Raw genomic sequence first — 24,202 nt, forward strand, 5'->3', positions numbered from 1 at the left:
GATACTACCAAATATCCCACCATAGGAATAATTATTGCCTTGGTGATGGCTAGTGTATCTGTCTTTTTAGCCAATTTCAAGGTTCACCATATGTGCTATGATGCGATCAGCCTCTAGTGGGTCTGATAAAGCAGTAACTCAGGGTGGCAAGGCCGTGTGCTTGAGTAAGAATTCGGTTGCATGGCAAATTCTTAGGCCATGAATGTTGACATGGCCCTTCTCAAGCTTGGTAATGTGAAATGTCCTTCTCTGGGGCTCCTTTTGATGATTGTAAAATTTTATTTCCCTGTAAAATTTCATTCCCCATGTGGTGCTGATAGACTGCAACTGAGTTTGAGGATGTACATTGTTTATTTTCAATATATATAATTTCAAAACTCATGTATTTGATCACGTCAAATCTGTTGTTAACCATCTGTAAAGCTTATTCTAACGAAATAGGATTAGAATAAAGGAACATTTTAACAGTTTCTCTTTTATAGTGCCACCTCCCTGATTCAACTATGAACCAGGCCATTGTTTCAGAATGTGATCTCTTCATTGCAGAATTGATCCCATGGGAAAGTCAATTTATTCTAAGGGATTTTGTGGGAGTTTAAGTCTTATTTGTTAGGATAACATTTTTAACGCATGTACAAAAATTGTGTTCAAAGCCATCTTGGAGGAACTTGTTTGGTGTGAACTCTAGTCGTATGTTTCAAGTATCCTATTCTAACTTGAGATGAATTTGGAGGCTTGCAAGTAAGTCCTATGCTTTCAAATTCTCATTCAGAATATGTTAAAAAGTTATTAGTTAAACATTAATTTTTTGAAGCTGTAATATGTACACATGGTACAAAACTCAGACATTACAAATAAATATTAACCTCTTGTCAGATACGTGATTTAGAAATATTTTCTCTCATTCTGTTAGGTTGCTTTTTCATTTTATTGATGAGTTCCTTAGCTATGCATAAACTTCTTAGTTTGCTATAGTTCTCTTTGTTTATTTTTGCTTTTGTTGCCTTTGTTTTTGGTATCAAATCCTCAATTTACATTTGATTCAAATATCACTTCCAGTTTTATCAGTTTTTATTTCTCTGTTGCAATTTTATCTTTGTCGGCCAATTCCTTTTTTCAATTATCCATTTTTCTAAACATTATTTTGCAAAATGTCATGTGGATTTATCACTGGGAGACAAGGAGGCAACACGACACCTTGCTTTGCTGTCTGTGTAAGAACCGAATAACAGATATGCAGTGAGTGGCCAATCACTGATAAACTTTGAAAGAAGTGACATGATTGATGTCTGATCTTAATGTGCATCTGTTATATACATCTGATTTGTGGACTGCAGAGATAGAAGAGAAGTTTGTATTTCATGCATAATACTCTCAGAAAATGTATTGTGCTAACTGAAGTTTGAACTGTGTTATTAGTTAACTAAACTGTGGTAACTGAAATGTCTACATTCCAGTCATGACTGCCTATACAGTGGCAGATTTTATTCCAAAGATGGTGCAATAGTCTCTCCCATCCTACATGTTCTTCTAGGACTTTGCCATTCCCATCTCAAAAGGCAGGGTCTATTTCCCCTTTTCTTGAATCAGGGCAGTTTTGTGCCTTTCTGGTAACCTATAAGATGGGGGAAATAGCCTCATTAAAAAAAAAATAGCTGAATGGTTTCTAAAGATGAATCATTAAAGTCAATACACTTAACACTGGCACACTTTTATCAAAGCTCTAAGTCACCATGTAAGCCACCCAATTGCTTGGTGACTATTGTGCTGTGAAGAAGTCCAAAGAAGTGTGTTTGCAGAAATCACCTGGACAAGTTGTGTGAATTGGTTGATCCACTATTAGATTATTGAAATTTTAGGTTAGGTCTTTTGCTAATATAATTAATTTTATAACAAACATCTTGGAACATACTTCGTTTTTCACAAGTGCGAATCTATGTGCCAGTTAAATTCCTCAAACCAGAATAAGCACAAATCTTGATATTGAAAAGATACACCAAAGAATTAGATTCAGTTCAGTTCAGTCGCTCAGTCGTGTCTGACTCTTTGCGACCCCATGAAGTGAGAGTAAAGATTATATTTAGGTTTTCAAGGAAGTACTTAGTGGTCCACTTCCTAGTGAAGTAACAGTTACAAATATTACTTGTGCTAATAAGACAGAAGGCGCTAGTGGCACTGGGAAGATACATTTCTTTGGGAAGAGAAAACTCCATAGGCAAGAAAGTTTATTCTCTGATTTAAACATGCTTTTGTAGAAAAATGGCCATATCCTCTGACCAAGAAATTGAAGAGTTGCATATTCTTTGATCTATGTTCTTTCAGATGCAGACAATGAACAAAAAACAGGCAGACGGTGGGGAATTTTTTCAAGAGCACAGGTTTTAGGGGTCAATCTAGAGTCAGTACCATTCTTCTTTATGTTGTTCATCAGTTTGGTTAGCATCTACTAAAGGATGCTCAGCTTGAAACAAACCCTCAGGTGGGTGTTCCTCACAATGAGAACTTCACATCATTAACACAAGGGTAAGTTACATCAGTATAATTTATTTAAGAAGACAAAGAAGTTGATTTGATACTATAGATGTTCATGAGAAAAAATACCAACATGACAATATCTGGCCTTAAAGAGTTAACCCTCAGCAATCTAAAAAGTAGCTATCCAGATTGAGTCACTTCTGTACATTGCAAACTTTTCAAATTCTTTGTTTCGGGCTTGAACTTTATCTCCATGCTGAGCTGATTGAAATTTATACAATATTTCCTTTTCAAGACAGTTACCCTCAGACATGTCTTAGGTCTCTGTGGTGGCTAGTTTCAGTTCTCTGTCTCAATAGACTTGATAAGGCAGTGTTTAGTTAATATGTAGTGAAGTTCTGAAAGTGTCTAACAAACTTCCTTGTCTTTAGCTGACCCTCAGAGTATTTGTCTATTAATTTCAGGTTTGTTTGCTTTTTCATTTTAAAGTATGTGTGTTAGGTTTCAAAGGGTTATGTTTTTCTTCTCTGCTGCATCATTTGATTTGGGCGCTTTGATTTTTTTTGATAATTTTTTATTAGAATAGTGTTACTGTTTGCTAAACATGGTTAAAGCCCAGTTTCCTGCATAGCTGAACAAACCTCAAAGAAGTGAAGTGGTGGAGGGTCCACTGAGTCTGATCCCGTCTCAAACTGTGCACGTGTCACATGCTGGCTGAAATACAATTTGCATTCTCTGCTTTGTTTATTTTCCATGTGAAGCGCTCTCCTAAGACCTAACCTTTACTCAGTGGGTGACTTTCTTTATGGGAGTAGAAGGAAGCCTCCTTATGAAATAGCTGTTACGGGAATGATACAAACTATCTAGGATTCAAAGTTCTAAACTTTATTTAAAAGGCAAAGATATTCCAACACATCAAAACAAGACCAAAAAGGCCACCAGCCACACTTTCAACTGAAGTGATGAAACCCAAAGAATTCAGATAGCGAAATGGAGAAAATGAGAAGAAAGTTCATCTGAAAATCCGCCATTAGTGAAGTGATGAAGAACGTTTACTGGCTTAGTCTGAAACTTGTCAATTTTGCAACTCTTGGCTGCCTATGGATTTCTGTGGTCCAGTGTACAGTTTTAAACAGCTGTTTAAAGTCATGTGTAACTAACCTGGTAAGTTTTCCTGGTCTAATATTTGTCTTTGTAGGAAGTAGAACAGATAGAATTCAGCTTGTTATATTGGTTGAATTATTTTCTTTTTATGAGGAGTTTTCTCATGAGAAATGATGGCAAGCCAAGATTCTTTTTTCCAAAATAAGTTAGGAACGTTAGTGATTATAGTAAGTAGGGCAGAGCTACTTTATTTCTTTCAAGTTGTCTGTTCATAGATTATTATTATTATTTTTGCGATGGAGGGCATGGGATTCGGGCAAAGGAGGTGTAAATGAAATCAATTTGCACACCTTAAAAAATATCAGGTAAACTCATTTATTACAAAATCATTTATATTTGTCTTAAAGCATGAACTAGGTTCGGCCACAGGGCAATACTTTGTCATTGCAGGCAAAAGTACTATTTATATTGTGGATAGATGATTGTATCGGGAGGGGGATGATGAGGGAAGCAGATGTGGATGCCATGTAGAACACTTTATCTTATTATTAATCATTATATATTTACATATTATTTTATGTATTATATACTTATATATGATTATCATTATTAAATGACAGAATTGTTTGTAAATTCCTGTCTATCTGTGCATTTATAATTTTTTTGGTGAGTTTTTCTGGACATTTATGATTTTCTTCTCATTTCTGGGTGTCATTCCTCCTAAATAGTGTTTCCTATCTTTACAGTTATTGTGACTTATTTGTGCTTAAAACAGTCACTGAATCAACTTTAAAAGCCAAATACATTCTAGCCAGGGAAAGATGTACTCTTGTTATCTAAAGACAATGTGACAATACTTATAGTCATATTTTTAAAATAAAAAAAATACCAAATACAGTATTCATTATTAGACTAAAGTATTAGAGATAGAAGTCTGTGGTAGAGTAAAAAAGGAAAGGTATTTGTGTTATACTCTTGGTTTAATTTAAACTATAATTTTAAACACTACTTAAGCTTACTATTGTTTCAGCACTTTTTAAAAATATGGTTGGTATTTTATAGAATTCTTTGCTGAAGACTTCACTACCATGAATGTAGAAATATGTGCTTTAGGGTTTTTACAAACCTAAATATCCAAACTTAAAAATGGAAAACTGGGACCATTAAATGTTTTCTTTTTTATTAAAATTTTTTCTCTGATTATAAAAACAATACATATTCATTGTAAAGTGTTTATAAGGTAGAGAAGCATAAAAGAAAAAATCCTGTAACTCTACAACTATTGACCTATAATTATATTTTCTTTCAATGATTTTTCCGCAAGTATGTATATAATTTTTCACACACTGTGCACCCAGCTCTTTCACTGAACATTACTTTGTGGATTTTCCTGTATACCTTGATGTTTTTATAGAAATAGGGTCCTTAATACATTTTAAATGTTCCATCGTATGAATGAATGTGCCACTACAATTTGTTTATTAATTTCCTGACTATCAAAACTGATGTTGGCTGTTTCTATTATTGGAGTCTCCATTTTATTTTTTAGCTAAGCTTAGTTTTATCTTATTTTTGTGTGTGGGCTCCTTGATTTCGGGGTTTGGCAGAAGGAGTAGACAGTCTGTTCCTTTGCTGAGTTGCCTTCCGTTCACCTCCTACAGAGAAAGGCACAGCTGATACGGTGGCAACTGCAGAAGACACGGTCTGCCAGTTTGACTAGTGATTGTAATCATGTTCTCCATCTGTTCCTCCCACATCAGGGCAGGGGAGACAAAAGCTAGGTGAAAGAACAATGAATAGAGCCACGGATCAGAGGAAAAAGATGAAAAGTGCTGGAGTTTATTACACTGTTTGAATTCTTTTTTTTCGGTGCTATCCTTTCTAGCTTGGACTTTGCGATGAAGGTCATCTTTGATTTCATTGGGTGGTTCTTTTTGTTAATTAATTTTTTTGTTATCATGCTTGGTAGATAACATACAACATACTCCCTATAACTGCCAATTCATGTATCTGAACATTTTTAGAAAATTATTAGTCATTATTTCTCAAAAGGTTGCCTCTACTATATCCTTTTCTTGCCTACTGATACTGTGTCCATGTTCAGTCTCTCAGTCGTATCTGTCTCTTTGCGCCCATGGATTGTAGCCTGCCAGGCTCCTCTGGAATTTCCCAGGCAAGGATACTGGAGTGGGTTGCCGTTTCCTCTTCCAGGCGATCTTCCCTACCCAGGGATCAAAACTGCGTCCCCTTTTGGCAGGCAGATTCTTTACCACTGAACCACCTGGGAAGCCCTGAGACTCAAATTAGATGTATATTATATTATCATTCTCACTGAGTGATTCTTGATATTGAGGCATCTTTGCCTTTTAAAAAGAAACAAAAGCATGTTGTACAAAGGAATGTTAAAACTGCTGTCCCAAAATGCACAAACCATAGTTCTATGTTTGAGTGTGGGTTTTACACTAATGGAGGAATCTGTATGTATTAGTTGAGTGTATTAACTGACCTGATATTTTAAGAATGCATATGCCATGTGCTGCAGAGAACAAAAAATAATTATTATTTTTCAGAACACTAGCATTGTGAGATCCTTTATGAAAAAGAAACAAAAGAGATCCATGGCCAAATAATTTGTGGAAATGCTTTTTGCCATACCCTCTTTTTGTAGATTCACAGGATACAACCTCATATTGATGGCTTTGTTTAATCGCAATTTTGTGATCTTCTTTGGCAATAAAACTTTTTTTTGGAGTAACAAATCCCAACAGTTGAGGACCTAGTGCTCAGAAGTGCTCTTTTAGAAGCCTCAACTCAATTCAATAAGATTGTCAGAAATAATAAGATTCAGAAGGTTGTCCTGTTTAAAAAAGTATATGTATATATAGAATACCTTTCTTATATATCAATATACAACTTTATAAAGTGCGTGCTAAGTTTCTTCAGTCATGTCCAACTCTTTGCGATGCTATGTACTGTGGCCCTCCAGGCTCCTCTGTCTATGGGGATTCTCCAGGCAAGACTACTGGAGCGGTTTGCCATGTCCTCCTCCAGGGGATCTACCCAGGGATCCAACCTGTGTCTCTTTTGTCTCCTGCATTGACAAGTGGGTTCTTTACCACTAGCGTCACCAAACCACAATTCCAAAATTCCATAAAATATCCAGAAATTAGTGCAATATGTACTGATATAGGAATAGGCAAGCCAGTAAAACATAATATGCTCCAGAAATTATACCATGTACATATCATATTCCACAATATGATAAAGATGATAATTCAAACCAAGTGAGGCTATCCATTTAGAATGAAAAATAACTCCTTCCTTCAGCAGGTAAAGAAATAAGTAAACTGACAATTCAGGTAAGGAAATATTATTCAAAGCTATTATAAAAAGAAATGAGCTATCAAGCCATGAAAGACATGGGGAAACCTAAATGCCTATTACTAAGTGAAAGAAACCAATCTGAAAAGGCTGTATGACTCCAACTGTATGATGTTCTGGAGAGGGCAAATACTGGAAAGATCCGTAGTTGAGAGTGATGACTTTGGGCTGTGGGGAGATGAATGGGCAGAACACAGAGGATTGTCAGAGCAATGAAAGTACTCTGGATGGTATTATATTATTATACTTTTGTCCAAATACCAAGACTGAACCCTAAGGTAAACTATGGACTTTGGGTGACTGTGATTATTCCACTGTAGGCTCATGCTTACTAAAAAATGTGCTATTCTGGTGAGTGGTGTTGATAATGGGAGAAGCTATGCATATGTGGGAGCAGAGAGTTGATGGGAAATCTCTGTACCTTAAACTCAATTCTGTTGTACATCTTAAGCTAATCTAAATAAAATAAAATAAAAAATTAAGTACTCTTTTCTTTGAAAAGAAAAGTGAAAAAAAAAAGATTCAAAAAATTTCAACTCCTATTAACATATTACTACCAGATTCAAATAAATTCCATGAGGTATTTTAAAAAAATATAATTTAAATACAAACAGACAACAAAAACAGAACAAGACCTCATCCTATAAAATATTTTGATAAGTTAGGGAAGACTATTTGTATAATCTTGGAGTGGGAAAGAAGTCTATTTCAAAAACCTAGACTCACTAAAAGAAATTATTAATAAATTAAACTGCTTAGAAATTAACTATATGACAATAAACAGAAGACAATAAAAACAAAGCCAAAGAATGGAAAAAAGTTTTACATATGATAAACACAATTTTACCAACTCTTATAAAGGAGAGTATTTAAATATTGTTCAGAACAAGAAGGCCTGCTTTTTTAAAAACAGAAACATTAATGGCTAAGAAACATTAATGACTAAAAAATGTGATAGATGTTCAACCTCACAGCAACATAGAATTGCATAGGAAAAATGAATTATCAATTTTTATCTATCAGATTGGCAGAGATAAAGACATCTTATAACTGGCCAAGTTTGGATAAGCTGGAACTTCCATGTGCTTTTCGTTAGGATGTAAGTTGATAGCATTCTAGAAAATAGTGGGTAAATAAATATCAAAATTAAAAGAGAAAGCATACCTTTAACCCTGAACATCAAGAAATTTGTCTGAAGAGATTATTGCATCACTAATGATATGTCTGCCAAAGGCTGTTTATAGCAAATTTGCACATAATATTAATAATAGATTTCTAAGTGCCTGACCCTGTACTATAATAATGAATATATAATATAATTTAATCCCCACAGAACTTTAAGCACTAATTATTATCCTATTTTTGTTTCAGATGAGAATACTAAGTTTAAACAACACAGCTATCTTTTAAAATAATCACATCAGGAGCAAATATCATATGTGGGATTAAAATGCAGATCATTCTGCTCTGTTTCATTATTAAGGTAGGAAGTAAAGAGTGAAGCTGGTTCTGGCTGAGGTGGACAATATAAGGATGCTTTGCCAAGAAGTAGGTGTTGGGTTGAGGATTTAAGATCTGGGACTGGGACAGTGTCTTTCAAGCAGGTAATTGGAAGAGGTGAGCTCAGGTAAATGATGAGAACTCTCACTCCAAAGTGAGGAATTTGGTACAGTTTACAGGAGGCATCCATTCTTTGGTTAAGGGCACAGGCTCTGGAGGCAATTAGCACCCCATTCAAATCCAAACTCTTAGACAATTTACTAGACCTCCCTGTCTCTCAGCTGCAAAATGAAGTTAATAAAAGTATGTACCAAATAGGGTTGTTGGGACGTTGAATGAGATTCAGTGTAGAACACCGAGAAGAGTGCCTGGAACTCGAGACTCACTCACTAAAGTTAGCTATGATTATGGGGAGGAGGGGGATGGTGGGGGAGTTGGAAATTAGGGAAGAGTGTTGACAAAATCATCTTCATCTGAACCTCCTAGACCTGACTCATGAGGCTACCTTGCCCAAGACCATTTGATGGGCATGCCATTCAGTTTATTAAACTTAATTTTGAGAGCTGCCAACAGAAAGACTCAATACTATTACAGTGTGACTTGAAGGTCACCAAGAAACTTTTCTGTTGTTTCATTGTTTAAAAACTACCCAGGCATCCACCCTTTTGCTGTTATGAGCTAACACTGATTTTTGAAGTGATAGGAAAAAATTCAATTGCAAATTCGCTGTCTTACATGTCATTGTATTTGGTTGTGTTTCAATCACATAAGGGGGAATCAAAAGCTTCATTTTGAACAAAATTATGAACACAAAGAACTATGAAGCGTGTGGTTGCACAATTAACCTAAAACATACAGTTCTTACTCTCTATGTACTTAATTATCTAAAAATAAAAAAATATTAAGCTTTCTTCTCCTCTCTCTACAAATATAAATGGTTAGGGAATGGCGATTAGAGGAATCTTTATTCACACACCAAATGAGAGGAAAAGAAGTCAACATTTGTCCTTTGGTTCCTGTGTCTGATTACTTCTCAAGTAATGAGAGTAATCCCTCATGATCCTAGGCCACTGGGTGATGCTTCCAAGGCATTTCTGGACCCTTCCTGAATAGTAGGCCATCTTGAATTCTTGGATTTATTCCTTCAGCATATAGTTATGGAACACCATTATCCTTTTGGCATTGTTCTAGAAGCTGGAGAGACTGAACAGCAAAGTGGATGGTGCTTACATGGAATGGAAAGAGAGGGCTCCATGAACTCAGTGATGGTCCTCTTTTTGCTTCCTTCTGAAAAGCACAGGCTGTTCAGAAGGCCACAACAGATGCTTAAGCCACCTTCCAAGCCCTTTTAGATTTTCTATTGTCTCTTGAAAAGTATCTTGCTCATAGTGCTGGGTCAGCCCAGGACAGATGGTGTGCTTCTTGCTAAATTAATCACCTCTCTAATTCAATGGCTCAAATTCAGCAACCTTTAAGGAGAGGTTCTGGTCAGTACTGGACTTTCTAAGTGACTGCGTGGGAAAAAAATTTGCCTGCCAAGCCAGGAGTCACAGGAGGCACCGGTTCCATCCCTGGGTCAGGAAAATACCCCGGAGGAGGAACTGGCAATCCACTCCAGTATTCTTGCCTGGAAATCCCATGGACAGAGGAGTCTGGCGGCCTACCATCCATAGAGTCCTAAAGAGTCGAACACGACTGAGTACAGGCAGATGCTGGTGAGCACCAGTTAGAGTTACTAAAAATATTCACTTAGTATGGGGTGCTTCCCTGGTGGCTCAGACGGTAAAGCGTCTGCCTGCAATGCAGGAGACCTGGGTTCGATCCCTGGGTCAGGAAGTTCCCCTGGAGAAGGAAATGGCAATCCACTCCAGTACTCTTGCCTGGAAAATTCTGTGGATGGAGGAGCCTGGTGGGCTACAGTCCATGGGGTCGCAAATAGTCGGACACAACTGAGCGACTTCACTTTCACTTTCCTCTGCCTATAATTCTAAGTCAATGAGTAGGGCAGGTTGACAACTATATCATACCTATGTGAGGTTATTTGGGTGCATACCAGGTTATCATAGACTCAGCATTGCCATCCTTTGTAAGCCTTTCTGCTCATGAAGCACTCCTCTCAAAAATGACCAGAGAGAGGATGAACAATTCATAGACTCATCCTTCTTAGTTTCCATTTATTTTCCTTCAGCATAAAAAAGTTCTTAAAATTTGTGAAAATGTGAGAAATAAACAGAGGAATCTGTTGTTTCACTATATGCAAAATTCTGAATTTGTATATTTCCCTTTGCTCTTATTAAGACTGCTTTTAAAAAAAGAAAAATGCCATGTGCCATAAGGTAGGGTTAGAAGGCCTGATCCCTAATTTGTCACATGGCAGCTGTTGCACTTGCTTGCACACATGTATGCAGACACACTGCCTCTGTGTAAAGTTTAGAATATGTTTGCAAACCGGGCTTTTAAGAATTATTATCAACCTCATATCTATCTGGAGAAGGCAATGGCAACCCGCTCCAGTACTCTTGTCTGGAAAATCCCATGGACGGAGGAGCCTGGTGGGCTGCAGTCCATGGGGTCACGAAGTCGGACACGACTGATCGACTTCACTTTCATTTTTCACTCTCATGCATTGGAGAAGGAAATGGCAACCCACTCTAGTGTTCTTGCCTGGAGAATCCCAGGGACAGAGGAGCCTGGTGGGCTGCCATCTATGGGGTCGCACAAGAGTCGGACATGACTGAAGCCACTTAGCAGCAGCAGCAGCATATCTATCTATGAGAAAAATGAGACTTTAGTTTTTGTTTGTTTTAAGAAAAACACCCTGGGTTTCAATGAACCGTCAGCAAAAAAAGTTGAAGCCATGACTCTATGAATGAAAAGAGGATGGTCTTCAATCAAAATGCTGTTAAACCTGCACCAAGCTTGACCTATTGTACTCTTTGTGAACAATCTAGAAATTTCTGGGTTGTGATTGTATGCTAACTTGGTGATTCATGGGAAATCCAGATGGGAATCTAATAATTCTTTTTGCCCGGCATGCGGGATCTTAGTTCCCACACCAGGGATTGAATCCATGCCCCCTACAACAGAAGGGCAGAGTCCCAGGGGAGTCTGGTGGAAATCTAGTAACTCTTAACGACCATGGGTGGTATTCTGTTTCATTTTACAGTAGCAGGCTCTAGTAGTCACGTACAAGTTGTTCCATCTGTGAGATTCAAGCAATGTGAAAGGAAGATGGATACAGATACTCAAAAGCTTAAATACTAACAAGGTTGATGGCCCTTATGCTTATGAGAAGCTGAAAAAGATGGAAAAAATGTTTAATTTTTTTTAAGATTGGCATCCAAGTTATAGAGATATGAGCAGAGAAATCTTTCAAATAGGAGCACAATTTTAGACTCTGTGCCTTAAGTCTTCATGGCAGACTGATTGAAAATGTAGCACTGCCCTTCATTTAACTATGGATAGTTGACATTTTAAAGGACTGGGTGGCAGAAAATTATTTTTATATAAAAATTGCTTCATCAAATGTGAACACTTTGCTAAGTGGCTTATCATGAAATTTGCCAAATCTCTGAAAAAGCAACAGTTCAAAATGAGGTTGAGAGTGTAATTTGAAACAGGATGTCCTATTTTGTTGGTTTGGCTGCTTTGATTAAAACCTTCTGTGAGGCAACTTTCGAGATCGACTGAGATGCAAGTTAACATGACAACAATATGTTGACCTAGTAAACAAAACGCACAATGGCTCTGTAACCATGAACAGACACAGTTACTTCACTGCTTAGTGAAAACAGCACACCCTAACCCCTTAACCACTGCTCCCTGCCCCTCTGTCCCAAGGGGGGGAAAAAACAGTTTCAGCAGTGGCTTCTTTTGGACATATGTAAATCCCTTCATGGAAAAGTTATGAAACTCCAGGAAATCCCACCTGTGAATTATTGTAGTTTTTGACCCAGAGGTTAGTTCCTATAATGCTCATTTCAAGAAAAACTTCCCCCAACCCTCATTTTTTTTTTCCAACCCTCATTTTTAGTGGTTAGTTTGTATAAAAAAAGCTCAAGACTATAAACCTGAAAAACCATAATTTTCCCAAACAGGCAGGATTTTCAGCAATTAACAGGTTAAGCTCATTATTCAGACAAAGTCAAAGTCTCTGAGTATGATTGTATGTGTGTGTGTACCTGCTTAGTCCCTTAGTCTTGTCTGACTCTTTGTGATCCCATGCACTGTAGCCGGCCAGGCTCCTCTGTCCATGGAATTTTCCAGGCAAGTATACTTGCCATCCAACCATCTCATTCTCTGTCATCACCTCCTTCTCCTCCTGCCTTCAATCTTTCCCAGCATCAGGGTCTTTTCAAATGGTAGTCAGGACTGATTTCCCTTAGGATTGACTGAATTGTTCTCCTTGCAGTCCAAGGGACTCTCAAGAGTCTTCTCCAACACCACAGTTTAAAAGCATCAATTCTTCAGCGTTCAGCTTACTTTAGGGTCCAACTCTCACATCCATACATGACTACTAGAAAAACCATAACTTTGACTATATGGACCTTTGTTGGCAAAGTAATGTCTCTGCTTTTTAATATGCTGTCTAGGTTGGTCATAGCTTTTCTTCCAAGGAGCAAGCGTGATTTAATTTCATGGCTGCAGTCACCATCTGCACTGATTTGGAACCCAAGAATATAAAGTCTCTCACTGTTTCCATTGTTTCCCCATTTTTTTGCCAGGAAGTGGTGGGACTGGATGCCATGATATTCATTTTTTGAATGTTGAGTTTTAAGCCAGCCTTTTCACTCTCCTCTTTCACCTTCATCAAGAGGCTCTTTAGTTCCTCTTCATTTTCTGCCTTAAGGTGGTGTCATCTGCATATCTGAGATTATTAATATTTCTCCCAGCAATCTTGATTCCAGTTTGTGCTTCATCCACCCTGGCATTTTGCATGATATACTCTGCATATAAGTTAAATAAACCAGGAGACAATATACTCCTTTCCCAATTTAGAACTATGATTATATGTGTCATGTGGAAAAAATCATTCAAAGGACCCCAAGGTGATGATGGTATAGGCCACTGTAACCTTGGGGTACTTTGAGTCTTTGCATGACACATATAATTGTAAGTCTGATTAGCATAGTCATTAATCTATTTCTGGTATGCATATTCTACATTTATGTTTTAAAGCTCCCGATACCACCTTCGTCTCTGTATGAGACAATTTAAGTGACTTGTGTTTTAAGGGCATTGTGGCATTCTCCAAATCATATGCTTGGCAATTTATTCAAGTAAAGTTGAGTACAATGTTTTTTCATTATCCCTATTTTTGAGGGCTTCCAGGGCTTCCCAGGTGGCACTAGTGATAAAGAACCCACCTGCCAATACAGGAGACTTAAGAGATGTGGGTTTGATCCCTGGATCAGGAAGATTCCCTGGAGAAGGAAATGGCCACCCACTTCAGTATTTTTGCCTGGAAAATCCCATGGACAGAGGAGCTTGACAGGATACGGTCCATAGAGTCACAAACAGCCCAACATGACTGAAGTGACTTTGCACACAAACACTAATTTTTTACACCATAGCTTTATACAAAACTGTTTAATCTGTCTTCTGGTGGTATAGTATTTACAACAGAAATGTTGTATGTTAAATGGTGTACTTTTCAAGCAACCCAAACACCTGGTTAGCATAAATCTTTTAGTGGTATTGCCATTCCATTAACTCCTTTGTTTCCAGAAGTTCTGAAAATCCCTTTGCTAAAGAGTTGGAGACTGACTGGTCATATAAACCTCAAATATTGCATAGCCCAATGGCTCAGCTGGTAAAGCACCTGCCTGCTAATGCAGGAGATGCAAAAGACGTGGGTCTGATCCCTGGGTTCAGAAGATGCCCTGGAGAAGGAAATAGCAACTCAATCCAGTATTCTTGCCTGGAGAATCCCAGGGACAGAGGAGCCCAGCAGGCTACAGTCCATGGGGTCACAAAGAGTCAGACATGACTGAGGATGCATGCGCGCGCACACACACACACACACACACATTGCATAGCCATGAGAATCAAGAAACACTGTTCATATTAGAACATGAGACTTTATAAGGAACAAAATCAAGTTGTTTCTGGGCTTCAGGTTATTAACCTCATGGTCAAATAGATTGTTTAGCTTATGACTTTATTTTTCCATTTCCAAGGGCACTAATAATATTTATGTAAGAAGTACTTTCTTGGATGGAGGAAAATAGCTTTTCACATTATAAAAACAAATCCAAAATAATAAACATAGAAACACGAGGAAGAGATACACCTTGAAAAAATCTTGCCTAGGGCAGCTGTTATTCACACTTTTACCTTGTGTGTCGTGAACACAAATGTATACAGATTTAGGTTAGAATATGAATGCATTTTTTGTATGGTTTGTTACATAATGTTAATTAAATGCAGTCAATTGTTGTTTTAGTCTCTTTAAAAAAAAGAAAAATGCAAACACAATTCATCTCTAATCCAGGAGTCCTTGACTGACTAATGTCACAGGCTTATTTAATACTATATCTCCCCATTGTTCTTAATCATTTCTTTCGGCTACATCCTGACTCCCACTTTTATCATTTCTGCAGAATCCTTAGGCATTGCATCTTATCCAGGCACACTTTGTTTTATTGCACTCTGCATATATTGTGGTTTTTTACAAATTGAAGATTTGTGATAACTTTGTGTTGTTCCATAATGGTTAGCATTTGTTAGCAATAAAACATTTAAAATTAAAGCATGTACTTTTTTAAAAACAGTGCTATTGCACACTTAATAGATTATAGTATAGTGTGAACATGCTTGTATATGCACTGGGAAGCCTCCAAATTTGTTGATTTCCTTTGTTTCAGTAGTCTGGAACCAAACTTGTGGGATCTCCAAGGTATTCCTGTTAACTTACAGAGGCATCTTGCCTGGTTTTATGACTGATTTAATGACTTTAAAATATTTGGCTCCTTAATTTACAGTTAGAAAACACTGGAGGGGCAAAAAAAGGAAGCTTTTTTTTTTAAAGTTGTGGTAGTTACACCGAGCACAAGATTGATAAGGTATTCATTCCCTTTTTCTTCATTTCAGGGCAGACAGCTTGACGTTGGCACACCTCACAATCTGAGTGAACCGGTGAGTAATCGCTTCCACTGCCCGGGACTTTGCAGTGTCTGCACTGATAAAAAGGGACAAAAGTCAGGTTTGATTATCATAATAATAATTCCTAAGTAAAAGCTCGTTTATTTGTGCCTGATGGAGGAAGCTGGATGGGAATAGCGAGAAGTCTGCCTTACAGATTATTCAAACATGAATTCAGGGACAGTGCGTTGAAGTGGAAAGAACATAGGACTAAGCCAAGACCATGATTTTGATTATACCTACCTGTGTTCAGTTCAGTTCAGTCACTCAGTCCTGTCTGACTCTTTGTGACCCCATGGACTGCAGAATGCCAGGCTTCCCTGTCCATCACCAACTCTCAGATCTTGCTCAAACTCATGTCCATCGAGTCAGTGATGCCATCCAACCATCTCATCCTCTGTCGTCCCCTTCTCCTCCTGCCTTCAATCTTTCCCAGCATCAGGGTCTTTTCTAATAAGTCAGTTCTTCGCATGAAGTGGCCAAAATATTGGAGCTTCAGCTTTAGCATCAGTCCTTCCAATGAATGTGGCTTTGGCCAAATTACTTAAAATTTCTGAGATGTAGTTAAAACTACTAAAATATGGGTATTCTGAGAGGGTTGGATTAGACAGTGTCTGCTCTTTCCTCTATCAATTACATTTATGGTCTTATTTCTTTCCTGCACCTGTATCCATTTACACAATACATGTTTGGTGACTCCAAGTATAGGTATAAACCAGGCACTGTGCTGGGTAGTAGAGAGTTAAGAATGAGTAAAATAGGGTCTCTGTTTCAAAGGACTCACAGTCTTGTAGGAGAGACAGACATGTACATAAAATCATAGCCAGACAGCATTGTGAGAGTCAGAACAGCAGTGGGTGGGAGGAGAAAGACAAATACATAGGAGGAAAAGCAGCTTGGTTGTCTGCAGGGCTTGCATGGCTAAAACTAGAAAGATGAAGAGTTTTCTAGAAGGACTAGAGGGGAAAGGTACACTAGTCAGAGGGAGCCCTTTGTGTCCAAACCCAAAAGTTTGAGACAGCTGAGTTGTGCAGAAAAGGAGGGGTACTTCAGCTTGCTTGGGGGAGTGTGGGTGTGCAGAGACAGGAAGCAGAAGACTGGGCTGACAAGCTAGTTGGGGCCAGATGGTGGAGAGCTCAGTATACCATGTTGGGAATATTTGGTTTCAATAACACACAAGGTTTTAGATAAGAATATGATTAGGTTTTGTTGTCCCCCATGAAGCTGTTAGCCAGCGGTGGTGGGCCCATAAAAGCAAGGCCAGTGAATGAGCAAGGAATGGAGACAGAGTCCAGGCAACAAAGAAGTGAATCCATAGAACTTGGTGATGGATTGTCCATGAGGATGGGGTGGGAGGGCAGTGAAAGAAGGAGAAGCTGCCCTGATTCCTGGCTCAGGCAGCTCAGAAGATTGAAGCATATTAATGGAAAACACAGGAGAGAGAGCAAATTCGAGGGTACAAAGGGAGGAATTTGATGTTTCATATGCTGAATTTGGGGCTTCCCAGGTGGCCCTAGTGGTAAAGAACCTGCTTGCCAATGCAGGAGACGTAAGAGACACGAGTTTGATCCCTGGGTAGAGAAGATCCCCTGGAGGAGGAAATGGCAACCCCCTCCAGTATCTGAGGTGCTTGTCGGGACTCAAATGGAGCCATTTAACGAGCAATTGAAATCTGGGTCTGGAGCTCAGGAAGGGGTCTCTGCTGAAATTCAAATTCGATGGTTGGTACTGAGAAGGGCAATGAGCTCAGTCTTGTACAACCTGAAGAGTAAGAAGAGAAAAAGTTGAGGATAAGACATAGACACCAAAGGAAAAAGGAGAGTGAAAAGAGATGGCAGAGCAGAAGGAATCGAGGAAAAGGGGAAGGCGATTTAGGTGTTACTGTGACCTGTGGACTGAATGGTCCACACAGTCACAGGCACAGACAAACCAGGCAAGGAGGCACCAGCTGAATCTGTCCAGTGGGAGGCCAGGGCAGCCAACTTCCCAAACTATCCACCTACTTAGGTTTTGATGTGCTGCCTCTGCTTGAGTCTCCAGCTTTAGGTTTTGCTTGTTGCGTGACACACCCCAAGGACATATATGATGTGCTTGACGCCACGCTGTCCTGGACTTCCCCTGCACCAAGCACCCAGTGGACAGTGTCTTCCCAGACAGTCCATTGCTCCCTGGGATCTAGGCCTGCCCACCCCAGGCTGGACTCCACTCAGCAACCCTGAGCCACACGAAGCCCTCCTCTGTCTGTGAATACGACAGCTCTGCTTAGAATCTCAAAAATCCTGATTGCTGCAAGGCCACAGATTCTTTGGTAGATTTCTACTTCAGAAACACTTTATGTTACTATTTGCACTTTCAGGTGACTAGAAAAATCACACTTCTTCAGTCATCATTGTCTCTTACTCTCTCTTATAGTGCATCCAAGGATGTCATTTCTGGAATTCGGCTGATCAGGAAAACTGTGCTTTAAAGTGTGTAAGTATTAATTATATTTCTGTTTTGATATTAATGTTTCCCTCAAGAGAAATATTCTCCATGAGGATTCCCATTTGAGTTTCCATTGGCTTTTAATTAGCTTGCTTGACTCTAAAGCAAAAGTAATGAGTAATACATAATGGAAATGGAAAAAATGAGATCAGTATTATTATTTTTTAATTAATTAATTTGGCTTTGCGGGGTCTTAGTTGTGACACATGGAATCTTTGTTTGCATCACGGGAGATCTTTCACTGTGGTGCATAGACTCTTTAGTTGTGGAGTGAGCTCAGTAGTTGCAGTGTGAGGGCTTAATTGCTCTGTAGCATGTGAGATCTTAATTCTCCAACCAGGGATTGAACATGCATCCTCTGCATTGCAAAGTGGATTCTTAACCCCTGGACCACCAGGGAAGTCCCAAAATCAACATTATTAATGCAACCGGTGAACTGGCAACCAAAAGAAGTTAATGCAAACCATGGAAGTCAGAAATGACCAATTGCTCCAAACTATAGTGACCTTTTAGTAGAATGTTAAGTATTTGTTAAATTTCTTAGTCCTGTACTTCTCAAATTTTAATATGCAAATATCTGGGATCTTGCTAAAATGCAGACTCTGATTCACGAGGTTTTGTGTGGGGACTAGAAATTCTGTGCTTGTGACATGCTCCCAGGTGATGCAATGCTGGGTGTTTCCAGACCACACTTTGAAAGGTCCTAGATCACGTACAAGGTTTTTGTGCGGGGTGCATGGAAGCAGTCTAACCCAGAGGGCACACACACCTATGTTTACTTCACTTCATGTAGGAAATACATTCCCTAATATTTTTTCACTTTTCATTTATCCTGGCTTTGCCAATTAGTGTGTGACTTTGTTAAGGTACTTTACTTTCTTAATAGGTAAATTGGGATAATAAGCTAATCCCTGCTAAGGATAGTGCTTGTTACACTGTAATTAATTACTTCAATCTCATGGATAAGAGCTTTGTAATTTAAAAATGGGTTTCTTTGTTCAGTTCAGAGATTAAATTAGTTAGGATCATGATAACTTTAGGTAATATCATTTTCTTAAACTTCCTTGGTGGCTGAGATGGTAAAGAATCCGCTTGCAATGCAGGAGACCTGGGTTCAGTCCCTGGGTTGGGAAGATCCCCTGGAGGAGGGCATGGCAACCCACTCCAGTATTCTTGCCTGGAGAATCCCCATGGACAGTGGAGCTTGGCGAGGTAGAGTCCATGGTGTTGCAAAGAGTTGGACACGACTGAGCGACTAAGCACACAGAATATCATTTTCTATTAATGACTCAAATTACAGCATTGAGATTTAAATAAGGATATTAACATCTTCTTACGTATAGTCAGTCCTCACAGCTTTTCTTGTACAGTGTGTCCTCACAGATCTCAGCTACAGGAGTCACTTAAACCCACTCTCCTGCTTATGATGCTGTGCTTCATAGACTGGAAGTTACCAAAAGATGGAGCAGGTGCTGTTTGGACTTGTGAACAATCACACACTCTAAATACATTTTTCCAGGGACTTCCTGGGTGGCCTGGTGGCTAAGACTCCACACTCCCAATGCAGAGGGCTGTAGTTTGATCCCTGGTTGGGAAACTAGATCCCACATGCTTCAACTAAGACCCAGTGCAATCAAGTAAATAAATAAGCAAAAAAATAAAAACACTTTTCCTTCTCCTTGATAGCAGCACATTGTCCAGACGGTAGTTTGAATCATTATTTGCCTAGTTACGTGTTTAATATCCTTTGCCGACATGTAGGGCCATCGGGAAGGATGCTTTCTGTCTTGGTCACACTGTCCCCTGCACCGAACACAGTGAGGAGCACGTAGCTAGTGCTCAGACTGCACTGACGGAGTGAAGGAATGACAGATACCACTGTTGGGGAAATCAGTCCAGGAAGCAGAGTGGATGCTGGAGTGGCCAGTTTGGGCAGAAGAATCTGCTGGCCTTTCCTAACCAGACCTATTGGTGGCTTTTCATTCCGATTCTGTCTCCCTGGGCGCCTACCAACATCCCTTCATTCTCTAACCTGGTCCATCATGGATTGCTGCTTAGTTGGGATTTTCTAGTAGACCTCACGTGTCCTTGTTTTTCTAGTGATGCAAAGAACATAATTTTTACAGCAGTTTGTACAGTGGCCTTCCTGAACGGAAGGCCCAGCTCTGGAATCCTTTGCTTTTGATTATTCTTCATTGATTATTTTGTCGATGTGCTCATGCTCATGCCCCATTGCTCAGTCTTATCCAGCTCTTTGTGACCCTTTGGACCATAGCCCACCAGACTCCTCTGTCCGTGGGATTTTTCAGGCAAGAATACTGGAGTGGGTTGCCATATCCTCCACCAGGGGGTCTTCCTGACCCAGGGATTGAAGCTGAGTTTCCTGTGTCTCCTGCATTGAAGGTGGATTCTTTTACCTGCTGAACCACAGGGGAAGCATTTTGTCAATGGTGGGGCGTAAATTAATTTGGTAGAAATGCCTAGCTAAGTGTCATTAAAATTATTTACAACTTTAAAGATTTTAAGTAATTTTTCTTTCCTTTTTCCTCTGTGCAGAATGAAACCTATGCTGCAGTTTGTGAGGTGAGTGCCAGTCACTTGCAAAAAACGTGTCATTAAACCCCACGTCTTTCTCTCTTATCCTTAAAACACTGTTAAAATAAGGATAAAGAAAGCTGAGTCATTCTTGATGCACAGAAATGTTCTTCCTAGGAGTACTTTAACTCTGGGTGTAAAAATGACTGTGTATTTCCATCTTTGACACAGGTATTTGCTGTGCTCTACATATCTATGTGCATATATAAAATGCATATATGAACGTACATAGATGGATGTGTGCACTCATACATATTCACACGTACATATATCTTACTCTAATCTGGTTTGAAAGGTTCTTCTGATTCCTGAAGCCTGGGTGGTGGGAAGAGAGGAAAAGGCACAGTGGGGATGCCCTCATCTCTGCTGATTTCACCTCTTCCCCCTAAAGCCTGTGGGTTATCATTAAATACAGGGCATTTGAAGAGAATCCTTTATTTATTTGTTTATTTATTTTATCTTTTGGCCACACTCCACAGCAAGGATTAAACCCATGCTCTCTGCATAGGAAGTGCAGGATCTTAACCACTGAACTACCAGGAAAGTCGCAGAAGAGTACTCTTAGGTTGCAATCTTCTTCCTTATTCAGCAAACTCCTTTGACAACACAGCTCTTTAAAATTTAAATTTCAGTTAATTAATTTACTTCTTGCTATGATAATAAGGGGCTTCCCTCTTAGCTCAGTCGGTAAAGAATCTGCCTGCAATGCAGGAGACCTGGGTTTGATTCCTCAGTCGGGAAGATCCCCTGGAGAAGGAAATGGCAATCCACTCCAGTATCCTTGCCAGGAAAATCCCATGAACAGAGGAGCCTGGCGGGCTACAGTCCATGAGGTCGCAAGAGTCGGACACGACTTAGTGACTAAACCTCCACCATGATAATAACGGACCTCACACTGACTCTGGCTGCCCAAGTGCCTTCCAATTACCCTCTCCTCTAGCCCCATGGGAGCCCTCTCCCCTGCACTTGACCTTCTTCTCCTTCAGTCTTCTTCAATTAAAATTTCCTGTCCAGGATTCTATACCCTGCAGAATTTATTTTAGTTTATTTGACAATAGGTACTTATGATGAAACTGCATTATTTCTCAGTTTCGCATCTATGCTGTATTCTATTTAAAATGTCCTTGAAAACAGAGAACAGAACCATCCTATCTTGCATGAGGAAGAGATACAGATGATCATTCATTAGTAAAACAGAAAAAATTCCTTCGAATAGAAAATAAAAGCAAAAAATTAAATTGGAATATCTCTCAATAGTCTGTGGTGACCCTGTATCTGAATGATTTTTCCTTGGGAGTGAATGGTGATTGAGTTAGCTAAGAAGAAATAAAACAAAGAGGAAAAATTGCTCCTTATGTAAATAGACAATTAAAGCTCATTCCTGGATGAGATTAAAAAAAAACCAAAAACTGCCTGAGAACTCTTTTATGTGACCAAAACAAAAGCAGCAGCCAAAATAGCAGGCCCTTTGAGGATTGCATTTAGAAGAGCGAAAGTGTCTGAAGCATCCAAGCAGTTCAGGACTGGGTTTCTTTCTCTTTTTTTAAACTTTGTTAATTTAAAGCATTTTTTTTACTTGGAGGATAATTGCTTTACAATGTTAATTTCTGCTGTACAGCAACGTGAATCTGCTGTATGTATACATATACCCCCTCCTTCTAAGCCTCCCTCCCACTCCCTGCATCCCGCCCGTCTAGGTCATCAAAGCGCACAGAGCTGAGCTCCCTGCGTTATACAGCAGCTTCCCACTAGCTATTTATTTTACATATGGCAGTGTATACATACCAATGCTATTTTCTCAATTCGTCCCACCCGCTTCCCGCCCTGTGTCCACATGTCCATTCTCTACATCAGCATCTCTGTTCCTCTAGGACTGGGTTTCTAGTGTGACAGTCCACTGTTCATCAGTATGCTGCTTATGTTGTGCTTATGTAATGTGTACCTTTTCTCTCTATTATAACATGTAATTACTCTATTCTTTTCTATTATATTTTGCTATTTTATACGTTAAATAATGTAGACCTGAACAGTAATACATGCTCGATAGAGGTGGAGGTAAAGAGACAGATATAGAGATAGATATTTTTAACTCAGCTGCTCAGACCTTTAGGAAATTTGAACTCCTTGACCATCAATGCTTCCACCTAGAAAGCTTGGGATTTGCCCACACGTTTCTTGGAGGGAATACTTTTAGAAGTGGTAGCTTGCAAGGTGTAACTCAGAAAATGATGTGAGCAAGTGAGATGGCTTATCCCTGATAATTTAGAACACAAATTAGATTATCCTAATCTAGAAGGTTCTAAAAACCTTTCTATGACTTCTCAATGCCATTTGAGAAAAAGTACAAACTACCAGTGTTTGCTGGCTCCTCCACCTCATCTTGCCTCCTGTTTCTTGTTCTCTGCACCAGCCATACTGGCCTTTCCCTCATCTCCAAGTCTATGAGGCATACTCCTACCTCAAGGCATTTGCCCTTGTCCAGATTTTTGCAAGTCCAGCTCCTTCTAATCACTCAGGTCTTGTCTTGAAGGTCACCTCTGCATGGTTCTTCCTGACCACCCTAACTAAAGTTAGTCCCCTTCCTGTCTGGTCATGCCTTATGTCTTTGACTTTTATCTTCCTCATGGGTGCGTGCTAAGACTCCTCATTCATGTCCAACTCTTTGTGACCTTTTGGACCATAGCCCACCAGGCTCCTCTGTCCATGGGATTCCCCAGGCAAGAATACATTATCCAAGCGTACTTTATTTTTTAAGTTAGTTACTTTGTTATTGTGTATTTTCTTGTAAGAGAATATAAATTCCATGAAGTCAGGGAACTTACTGGTCTTATACATTGCCCATAGCCTTAAAATCTAAAATAGTACTTGGCATGTAAAAGGTATCAGTAAATATTTTTTGAATGAATGACTTTTTAGGAGATGAAGCCACAATTCACATGGAGACTCTGCAATAGAGGCATCCAGGGAGGGTGGTGGGGCCTGTCCTCCTTGAGCTGCAGAAATAACAAAAGGCACCGACAGCAGGTGTGACAGGAGTGGAGCCAGAGGGATGATGTTAAAAGTAGTGATCTTACTGCTATGAGAACAGAGACAGCAGATGGGTATAGCCCCTGGGAAGGATGAACTTGGCTTTCACAGTGGGAATGGCAGCTCAGTAGCCTGGAATATGTTGTATAAATGCCCCATCCAGGGCTTTTGGCTCAGATTCTGTGAACTTCTTAAATCCAAATTCCTTTAAGTTCTCTCCAGGGCAACTTGAGTTTGAGAAACACTGGATAACTTCATTTGAAGTCTAATATTAGATTAGAGAGAGAGGGAAAGCAAGATAGAGGGAGGAAGGCACAGAATGGGGGGGGGGGGTAAGGAAATCCTATTCAATAGCTTTGCCTCCACTCGAGATAACATTTAAACTCTTTGGAGTACAAACTTCTAGTTATAAGATTAACAAGTTCTGGGAATCTAACGTACAGCATGGTGATTATAGCTAATAACACTGTATTACGTTCTTGAATGCTGCTGA

General features: G+C 39.2%; 1 protein-coding gene and 1 long non-coding RNA gene across 3 annotated transcripts in view; one reads left to right on the top strand and one right to left on the bottom strand.

Annotated features, from left to right (window-relative positions):
* The first annotated feature begins 2,865 nt into the window (after window positions 1-2,865).
* The window catches only part of ROS1 (ROS proto-oncogene 1, receptor tyrosine kinase), a 123,396-nt gene continuing 102,059 nt past the window's right edge, over window positions 2,866-24,202 (top strand). For both annotated transcript variants that reach the window (XM_081530933.1, XM_081530934.1), the window contains exons 1-4: window positions 2,866-3,639; window positions 15,553-15,597; window positions 18,016-18,075; window positions 20,644-20,670. In XM_081530933.1, the coding sequence (XP_081387059.1) occupies window positions 3,517-3,639; window positions 15,553-15,597; window positions 18,016-18,075; window positions 20,644-20,670 (255 nt within the window). In that variant the 5' untranslated portion in view covers window positions 2,866-3,516. The remainder of the gene's footprint in view (window positions 3,640-15,552; window positions 15,598-18,015; window positions 18,076-20,643; window positions 20,671-24,202) is intronic.
* Window positions 14,521-24,202, bottom strand: part of LOC145521985 (uncharacterized) — a 125,483-nt gene continuing 115,801 nt past the window's right edge. Inside the window, exons 5-6 of the long non-coding RNA XR_014065823.1 lie at window positions 15,847-17,364; window positions 14,521-15,640 (exon numbers count right to left, since the gene is read on the bottom strand). This is a non-coding gene — a long non-coding RNA (uncharacterized LOC145521985). The remainder of the gene's footprint in view (window positions 15,641-15,846; window positions 17,365-24,202) is intronic.

The sequence above is a fragment of the Giraffa tippelskirchi genome, chromosome 9, assembly GCF_054371585.1.
Source record: "Giraffa tippelskirchi isolate mGirTip1 chromosome 9, T2T-mGirTip1v1.2.pri, whole genome shotgun sequence".
Classification (NCBI taxonomy): Eukaryota; Metazoa; Chordata; class Mammalia; order Artiodactyla; family Giraffidae; genus Giraffa; species Giraffa tippelskirchi.